Source organism: Orycteropus afer, unplaced genomic scaffold (genome assembly GCF_000298275.1).
Source record: "Orycteropus afer afer isolate SDZICR_OR568_19922 unplaced genomic scaffold, OryAfe1.0 scaffold00450, whole genome shotgun sequence".
In the NCBI taxonomy this organism is placed as follows: domain Eukaryota; kingdom Metazoa; phylum Chordata; class Mammalia; order Tubulidentata; family Orycteropodidae; genus Orycteropus; species Orycteropus afer.
In genome coordinates this window covers 1,680,825-1,690,645 of record NW_006922037.1, presented here as the reverse complement: position 1 = coordinate 1,690,645, position 9,821 = coordinate 1,680,825, and the positions used below count along the sequence as shown (strand labels likewise).

Sequence of the window (9,821 nt, the reverse complement as noted above, 5' to 3'; positions counted from 1 at the left end):
TGAAGTAGCAGCAATTTTCTACTTACGTAGATTTTTAGATCCATTTTCAAAATGAAATTAGTATTGTATGATGCTGTTGTCCCTCAGAACTTTCAAAAGGAAAGTGTTAGTTATTAGGTAGTTATACAGTGATTTGTATAATTATAAAGAGCACTGGCATGGAAATCAGAAGACACAAGTTTGACTCCTTTTTTCATCACCTGTTAGCTTTATGACCTTTGGTGGGTTGTTTAAACTCTGAGTCATGGTTTCCTCCTTTGAAAGCGGGTCTCTCCACCTATGTCATAGAGTGGTTATAAGATGATGTGAAAGTGCTTAAACTTTTAACACATCATCTTAAAAAAGAAACTTCATTTATTATAACTCTGATGTGTTTGTTATTTTCTACAGAAAGTGAGTGAGAAGGTTGGTGGAGCTGAAGGAACCAAGCTAGATGATGACTTCAAAGAAATGGAAAGGGTAAGTCTTCACTACTTAAGGTTTCTTTTCACATGAGATTGTCTACCATACTAAGTAGCAAGGATAAAGGGAAGGACAAACAGTTCTCCACTGGCTTATGAATATACATTTTGTAATTTTAAAAAATATTCTTCTTTTAGTGGATTATTTACACCGAAAAAGGTAAAGAATCCCAACTTCCCTTTGAGCTATCCTGAGAACAAAACCTCAGTGAGGCAGAATGTTACAACACACTTTCCATAGTGGATTTTATCTTTACTTTTCCAAATGACAGCAGTGTGGGTCTGATGTTTAATTTAGGGTGAGATGGGAAGAAAAGAGAAGTTGGGGAATAACGTCTCAAGTGTTTTCAGGAGAGTTTATGTGACTTCCTGGCTTTAGAGGACTTGTCTGACAGGATGATGGCCCCAAGGGTACTGGGGGACAGTGGAGAGAACACAGTTTGAAGCCTACTGGAGTTGAACCAAACTCTGCTTCCTCATTTGTTGCACTGATTTTCTCTGGGCTGCTATCTTTTAGAAATATAAAATGAGAATAATAATATGTTACATCATGGATTTTTATTAAAGATTAAAGTAAACCATTTATAATTCTGCCTAAAAGATAGCAGGTCCTTGGCAAGTCGAGGTGGTGAACAAACTCATTTAGTTTTTCTTGTGCATTAAGCCCTGTGCCTTAGGTATCAAGTGCTGCTATAACAGAAATACCATGAGTGGGTGGCTCTAACAAACAGAAATTAATTTTCTCACAGTTTAGGAGGCCAGAAGTTTGAATTCAAAGTGCTGGCTCTAGGGGAAGGCTTTCTCTCTGTGTCGACTCTGGAGGAAGGTCCTTGTCTCATTGAGCTTGTACTCCTGGGTGATCTTCATGTGGCTTGGCATCTCTCTTACCTACCTCTGCTTACTCACTTGCTTGCTGAATACATTTTATATCAGAAGAGATTGACTCAACATACGATGATGATGACGTCCTGCCATGGAGTCAGATCCAACTCATAGTGACCCCTCCCTGGGTTTCCAAGGTGATATCACTACAGAAGTAGATTGCTCAACCTTCCTTCTGAGGAATGGCTGGTGGGTTTGAACCACCAGTCTTCTGGTTAGCAGTCAGATGCCTTAGGCACTATGCCATCAAAGCTCCCAACCCCAAGCATAGATGTTAGGATTTACAACACATATTTTTTAGGGACACAATTCAATCCACACCACCATATTTTCTTTCTCGCTTTTCTTGCCTGTTGAGACTATTCATTGCAAGTGATATTTAGGTTTACAACAAAGAATGTGCATTGCCTTGTGCACAGAAATAGCTGCTTAAATTGCTAATAGGTGTAAAGGATCTGGGGGTATAAATTCTGTCCTTGAACATGTCTAAGAATTAAGAGCACTTATTTTTGTACGTTATTTTTAAAAGTAAGTTTCTTTCTTAATATTCTGATTTTGCCTTTACCAGAAGCTTTCTACTCTTACTATTGTTAGGTGCCATTGAGTCAGTGTTTGACTCAAATATCTCGTGCGACAGAGTAGAATTGCCCTGTAGTGTTTCCTAGGCTGTAATCTTCACAAGTGCAGATTGCTATGTCTTTTTCCTCATGAGCCACTGGGTGATTTCTAACCACCACCCTTTGCACCACCAGGGCTAGGGGCCTGATTTTGTTCTTGGCCCAAATCAGTTTCAGTGGGCTGCCTCAGTTTTGCTATTTTTGCTACATTTGCACGAAGAGTCAAACAAAGAAAATTCTTATATGTTTTTTACCTTATAATTTTCAGATTTTCTCTGAAAATTATTTTTTCAGTGAATTCATTGATATATTCCACAAATATATGAGCCAGGCAGGTAGGACACAGTGGTGAGCAGGATAGATAAGGTTCCTGACTACATGAAGTTCATAACCTAGTGGGGAAGACAACTTTGGGCCATTAACAGTGTGTCAAGGTTAACAAGAAATGGTGCTAAAGAAGCCTGGAACCAAGGTAACTCACCCAGACAGGGCGATCCTGGAAAGGCTTCAAAGAAAAAAGAAAAAAAACACAACTCACTGCCATCAAGTCAAGTCCAACTCAGCAAACCCCATTGGGTTTCTGAGGCAGTAAATCTTTATGGAAGTAGATTAGCCCCATCTTTCTTCTGCTAAGTGGATGGTGGGTTTGAACTTTCAACTTTCTGGTTAGCAGTCAATGCCTTAGGCACCAAACCACCAGCTTACTGACATTTAAAAGGAAATGAGGAGGATGAATAAGAGTTAGAAGAGCCAAATGTGTTCCTGGTGAAGAAAAGAGTATACAAGCAAGCAAGAAAATAAGACACATTTGAGTCCCTGGCGGGGAAAAAGCTTGTGAAATGAGACTGCATGGTGTTTACCTAACTGGCTTTCTAGCTAGGTTCTTGAGATTTGTCCCACTAATAGGAACCCAGTAATGATGAGATTTAATGCTAGAGTCCTGAGAAGCCATCGTTGAACCCCAGTTTACCCCCACTAGATTGAAGTCTACATTAGTCTCTATTTCTCATCTCTGTACCCAGATTCATTCTAACTCATGATGACCACCCCATGTGTTCCAGGCCCCGCCATAGGGTTTTCATGGCTGTAATATTAATAGAAGCAGATTACCAGACTTTTCTTCCATCATATTTCTGGATGGGTTCAGATCGCCAACCATTAGGTTAGTTGTTGTTGCTATTGTTAGGTACTGCCAAGTCAGTTCTGACTCATAGTGCTCCTGTGTACAACAGAATAAAACAATGCCCAGTCCATGGCCATCCTCACAGTCATTGCTGTATTTGAGCCACTGTGTCAGTCTTTCTCATTGAGGGTCTTCCTCATTTTTGCTGACCTTCTACTTTACCAAGCAAATATCCTTCTTTAAGGACTGGTCCCTCCTGATAACAACCAAAGTACAAGAGATGAAATCTGGCCATTCTTGCTTCTAAGGTGCATTCCATCTGCACTTTTTATAATCAACAAGCATTTAGAGTAGAGAGACTTTTTGTTCAGCTGTATTCTCAGGGGTGCAGTTAGACAACAAAATTAAATAAATCACAAGTTTGCATAAAATAACACTCTGGGAGAGAGAAGTGGGTATTCCTACAAGTCACTACTCTAAATCAGCTGGCCCAGCTACTCTTCTGCTGATATGCAGTAAAGTTACTGTGTGTGTCTTAGCCCTCAATGCCTTTCCCTCTTGGACCTGATGGACTGGAATCTCATAGCCGTATTATCTCTTTTCTGTACCAATTTCTCTTCGCCTTCTGAGTGCTTTGAAAGGAATGAGTTTCTCTTTTTGTTTTAAATTTTATATGCTGCTGTTTTGGTTACCTAGTGCCATTCTGACAGGAATATACCACAAATGGGATGGTTTGAACAAACAGGAGTTTGTTCTCTTACATTTGGAGGCTTTAAGTCCGAGTTCAAATTGCCAGGCTCTAGCGGCTGGGTGAAAGCCCTTCAACCTTGGGCTTCAACTTTGCTTCCTGCTTTTGGCCCACTGAAGGTAGAGGCTGTTCTTCACTCAGACAGCTACTGGCTGCTGGGACTGACAAGCCCAAGGTTGACAAATAAAAAGGCACAGTCCCAATGTTACCAAACCACATGGCAGGCCATTAATTCAAGTCCATTGAAAGTTGACAGAGCGTGGCAGGCTGCTGAACAATGACACGGCTACATGCAGGGTTCAAGTGTGCCATAAGCTAGAGACCATTCCAAAGCTGTCTCTTATATATGGAAAGCAGACCACATTCCCAAAGCAGCTACTCAGCTGCTCCAATAGGTTCCACCATGGAGTTATTACCAATCTCACCATGGGGAATAACTACATTCAGCTGCCCAGCCATTCAGCCAGGCCCAGCCCAGTTGATGCACAAACTTAACTACCGCAGCTGCTTACAAATAAATAAATAAATAAAATAAAAACAACAACTCACTGCCACTGAGTTGATTCCAACTCATAGTGAACCCCTTTGGGTTTCTGAGGCAGTAAACCTTTACAAAAGTAGATTACCCAGTCTTCCTTCCACTTACCAGCTGGTGAGTTTGAACTGCCAACCTTCTGGTTAGCAGTCAAATGCCTTAGGCACTATACCCTCAGAGCTCCTTCTGTGCTTCTTACAAGCTTCATTAAATACATGCTAAATGCATTCTATGGTACAAATATTGGGTAGATTTGTTGAAAACCTACAGACTTCTTGTCTAGAGGAAGTTCTGGAATTTGAGAGACCTCTGCTTCCTTCTCAGGTTTCCATCCATTACGGCAATAATTCTGTATTTTTCACTTATTCACTTCTTATTGTTAGGTGCCGTCTCATAGAGATCCCATGTACAACAGAATGAAACATTGCCCAGTCCTGAGCCATCCTCACAATCCTTGTTATGGTTGAGCCCATCATTACAACCACTGTGTCAGTCCATCTCATTGAGGGCCTTCCCTTTTTTTGCTAATTCTGTACTTTACCAAGCATGATATCCTTTTCCAGGAAGTGGTCCATTCTGACAACATGACCAAAGCAGGTGAGACAGAGTCTGACCATTCTTGTTGCTAAGGAACATTCAGGCTGCACTTTTTCCAGGACAGATTTATCCATTTGTGGTATAGTAAATTACTTAGTGTGGCTTTTCTACCCATAAGTCTTTGTAAACTCCAAGGTGGGATTTTCTCTGAGCAACTGAGGAGCTCCTGATTGCTGAAGTTGTCCACCTGGAGTATTTCTGTTGGGAGTGGCACAGAACAATGTTCTGGGAGGTTCCCACTCTCTCTCAAGTGCTTAGAGTTCTGATGCTATGATTGGCTAGTTTGACCACCCTGCCGGGCTCAAAAGTAGGCCTCCTAGAGGCAGAACTCTCTCTGACTGCTGGTTGAGGAAGATGTGCTGCTGAAAGAGACACAGGCTCCTGAGACACGTGTTGCTGGGAAAGAGACGCAAGAGACATGCATTGCTGAGTGAGACACCGAGGGACCAGCACTGCTGGGAAAGAGACTGTGAGAGACTGTTGGCTGAGGGATGGTGGGCTGGGAGAGAGGCTGAGCGTTTTTCCTGAACTCAAATTGTAGCCTGTGGTGCTTCCCTAATAAACCCCAAAATCTGTGAGTTCTGTGTGGCCACTGCAGTGAATTATCGAACGCAGGAGAGGTGGTGGGTGCTTTGGGAGGAACAGTTGGAGAAAGGGCTGGAGGGAGGCAGCATGTCTGGCCTTGCAGTAATAGGCCTTGTGCTGTTGATGGTGATTCTGTTTTCCTCTTGTGGAATTAGAGGAGGTCAGAATGTGTGGCCTTGCTGTTTTTGTACCATTTTTCTGGCAGTCTATGGTATTTTCAGTATTCTTCGCCAACACCACAGTTCAAGTGCATCAGTTTTTCTTTGATCTTCCTTATTCATTGTCCAGGTTTCACATGCATATGAGATGGTTGAAAATAGCATGGCTTGGGTTTGGTGTACTTTAGTCTTCTGGGTGACTTTAAACAGGGTCTTTTGAAGCAGGTTTTCCCAGTGCAGTACATCTTCTGATGTCTTGACTGCAGCTTCCATGGATGTTGATTGTGGATCCAGGTAAAGTGAAATCTTTGACAACTTCACTCTTTTCTCCACTTCTCATGATATTGCTTATTGGTCCAGGTGTGAGGATTTTTTTTTTCTTTATGTTGAGGTGCAATTCACACTGAAGAATGTAGTCTTTTATCTTCACCAGTAAGTATTTTAAGTCATCTTCATTTTCAACAAGCAAGGTTGTGTCATCTGCATATCACAGGGTGTTAATGACTCTTCCTCCAATCCTAATGCCATGTTCTTCTTCATATAGTCCAGATTCTCAGATTATTTTCTCAGCATGCAGATTGAATGTGTATGATGACACACACCCTTCTGATTTTAAGCCATGCAGTATCCCCTTGTTTGGTTCAAACAACAACCTCTTGGTCTATGTACAGTTTCCTCATGAGCACAATAAAATGTTCTGGAATTCCCATTCTTCACAATGTTATCCATAATTTATGATCCACATAATTGAATGCCTTTGCAAAGCCAGTAAAGTACAGGTAAACATCTTTCTGGAATCTTTTGCTTTCAGCCAAGATCCACCTGACATCAGCAATGATATCCCTCATTCCATGTCCTCTTCTGAATTGAGCTTGAATTTCTGGAAGGTCCCTCTGTCAATAGGCTGTTGCAACCATCTTTGAATTATCTTCAGCAAAATTTTACTTGTGTGTGATGCTAATGATACTGTTAGATAATTCCCATGTTCTGTTGCATTGCCTTTCTTTGGAATAGGCATAAATATGGATCTCTTCCAGTCAGTTGGCCAGATAGCTGTCGTCCAAATTTCTTGGCATAAACAAGTAAGCACCTCTAGTGCTGCATCTTTTGTTGAAACATCTCAATGGGTAGTTCCTGAATTCCTGGAGCCTTGTTTTTGGCCTCCTTAAGTGCAGCTTAGACTTCCTTCAGTTCTTGATCATATGCCACTGACTGAAATGGTTGAGTGTCGATCAATCCTTTTTGGTACAGTGACTCTTTATATACTTTCCATTTTCTTTTGATGCTTCCTATGTCATTCAGTAAGAGCTCTGGTAGCATCATGCCTAAAGGCACTTGACTGCTAACCAGAAGGCTGGCAGTTCAAACCTACCAGCCACTTCTCAGAAGGAAGATGGGGCAATTTACTTCCGTAGTGATAACTGCCTCAGAAACCCAAGGAGGAGTTGCTATGAGTTGGGTCCGGCTCAATGGCACATTAACAACAACAACAACGTATCATTCAGTATTTTGCCCACAGAATCCTTCAGTGTTGCAATTCAAAGCTTGATTTTTTTTTTTCTTGAGTTCTTTCAGCTTGAGAAATGCTGAGCATGTTATTCCCTTTTGGTTTTCTAATTTCAAGTCTTTGGAATTTCATTATGATACTTTACTTTGTTTTCTCTAGTTACCTTTTAAATCTTCTGTACAGCCCTTTTACCTTTTCATTTCTTCCATTTGCTTTAGCTACTTTGAATTCAAGAGCAAGTTTCAGAGTTTCTTCTGATAGCCATTTTGTTATTTGCTTCCTTTCCTGTCTTTTTGATGACACTTGGGAACTTGGCAATGCTTCTGTGTGCTAGTCATTGTGCTTGGCAGTATGAATACAGAGATGATTAAAGCACAGCCTTTGCCTTAAAGGGACTTCAATTCCAATAAAGAAATAGGCAGGTAAATCAGTGGCTTGCAGAATGTGCAAGTTGGTGCCCTGGTGAGAATTCTCATGGAAGACATAGCAGAGATTCCTACCTCAGGCTGGGTAGGATTCAGTGGGGGCTTCCTGAGTGGGGAGGTAGCCTGAAGTAAATCCTGAATTTTTCTCTTGTCCGTAGAATGTAGACCTCTAGGCCAAGGGATCTAGTATCTCTTTTTTGCAGCCAGAACAGTGGCCTAGGAAATCTCTTCTCTTAAAACCAGGAGGGTTGGAAACTTGACTATAGACCCCTTCAGTGAAAATGACATCCTTTTTTTTTAAATTGTGCTTTAGGTGCAAATTTACAGGGCAGAGTTTGTTTTACATTCAACATTTTGTGTACATTTGGTTTCACGATTAGCATCCCCAACCTTAACCCACTCTCCTCCCCTCCCTTCCTAGTAACCCCTTCCCCGTGCCCCTCGTAGTTATGCACTCCTGTATGTCCTACATTTCCTCCATGTAAATGTTGCCCCTCTGGTGCCCTGTGGTCAGTTACTCCAAGGGATGCATCTTCATAGAGTATATAGGTTGAGTGGTCTGCGTGTATGTCTTATTTATTGTTGAGCTGAAAGCCAGCCCCTGGGAGTGAGTTTTATTCCAGGCTCGAAGTGTATCCCAGGGCCATAGTATTGGGGGGCCCACCAGAGTCTATCTGACCAGTAATTCTGGTCATTATTGTGTATTTGGATTTTGTTTCATATTTTTTCCTCCCACTCTATCCAGTATCTCCAGTTTTATTCCTTTCCCAAGTGGTTGGCATTGGTAGCTGGGCCCATCTAGTTCTTCTGGTCTCAAGGCCCATCATGTGCTAGCACTGATTGCTTCCAAATGCCCTTGTTTTTTTGCACTCCTCTTAGCTTCCAATGATAGGAGACCATTAGCTACATCTTAGATGGCCTCTTGAAAGCTTTTAAGACCCCAGTCACTACTCACCAGTGTAGGTTGTGGAACAAGATTTTTATGTATTTTATTGTGCCAATTGAGTCTGGTATCCCCCAGTACTATGGTCCTGAGTCAGTAGATCCATTAGATTTCTCTCCCACAGTGTCTGGCTGGAAAATGACATGCTTTTTGAGAGGCAACCTTAAGTTTTAAGAAAACCAGGATGTTGAGAAAGAATGGAAACAGTGTCATTTCATATGAGAGTAGATTAAAAGAGCTAGCAGTGACTAACCTTCAGAAAGAAGTTTGAGGAATGTCAAGGGGAGAAGTTAGGGGAATGTCCATGATCATTATCTTCATATACTTAGCCATTTTGTAGACCTTTCTATATAATCCCAAGTAGTAGAAATAGAATTTATGAGTAGAAACTGGGGGGAAATAGAATCTGACTCAATACAAGAAAAAAACTGGCCACCATATCGATTAAAAACAAGCAAACAAAAAACCCAGCTTCAGCTGAGAATTGGTGAGTGATTTTTCCATCACTGCCCATGTACAAACAGAAGTTAAACCCATGGTTCCAAACTACCATGCAAAGCATGTTTATCATCACCCCTTGTGAGTTTCATGGCAACTGATCTGTTACTAATAACATCACATTTTAGTAAATTCACTCTCACTTGGATCCTAGTTAGATATCTTGAGTATAAGAGGAAGGAGTAAAGTTTGACTTAGTATGCACAGAGTCACATATTCCCAAGGGCACCCATGAGCATCTTCCATGCCCATGAATGTCTTTATGGGTGTGGTGGTAAAAAAGAAGATAAAAATTTCCATACTAAGACAGTGTAGAATTGTAAGAAGGGTGAGAGCTGTGGATAAAATGAGCATTTAAGAACATCTTTCCGCTTACTCTGAATTCAGTTAAAACAGATTTCCTTTCATTTACTTGTTTACAAAATATTTCCTAGCTAATATCCACTAAAAATAATGCCCAAGAAGATTAGCCAAAAAATGCATTGGGACAATCTCAGCCTACTGCCTTGTTTATTTTTGTTTTAAAACACACTGTTTATTAATCAGGTTTTCTGAGTACACAAGGCAACTGCTTTAAAGTGAGACAGATTATGGCCAGGTGCATTAGCTCTTCCCAGTCAATAGGGAACTATTAAAACATTATTATGGAGATATTGCCAGACAAACCATCCCGTGATGCTGCTTTCCTCATATCTCTGTTGTTGTTGTTGTTATGTGCCCTCGAGTCATACCTGACTCATAG

The 9,821-nt window shown here is 41.1% G+C and overlaps 1 protein-coding gene across 1 annotated transcript in view; it reads left to right on the top strand.

Moving 5' to 3' along the window:
• Positions 1-396: 396 nt before the first annotated feature.
• The window catches only part of SH3GL2 (SH3 domain containing GRB2 like 2, endophilin A1), an 89,170-nt gene continuing 79,745 nt past the window's right edge, over positions 397-9,821 (top strand). Inside the window, exon 1 of the mRNA XM_007954239.2 lies at positions 397-459. Within this exon, the coding sequence (XP_007952430.1) occupies positions 451-459 (9 nt within the window). The 5' untranslated portion in view covers positions 397-450. The remainder of the gene's footprint in view (positions 460-9,821) is intronic.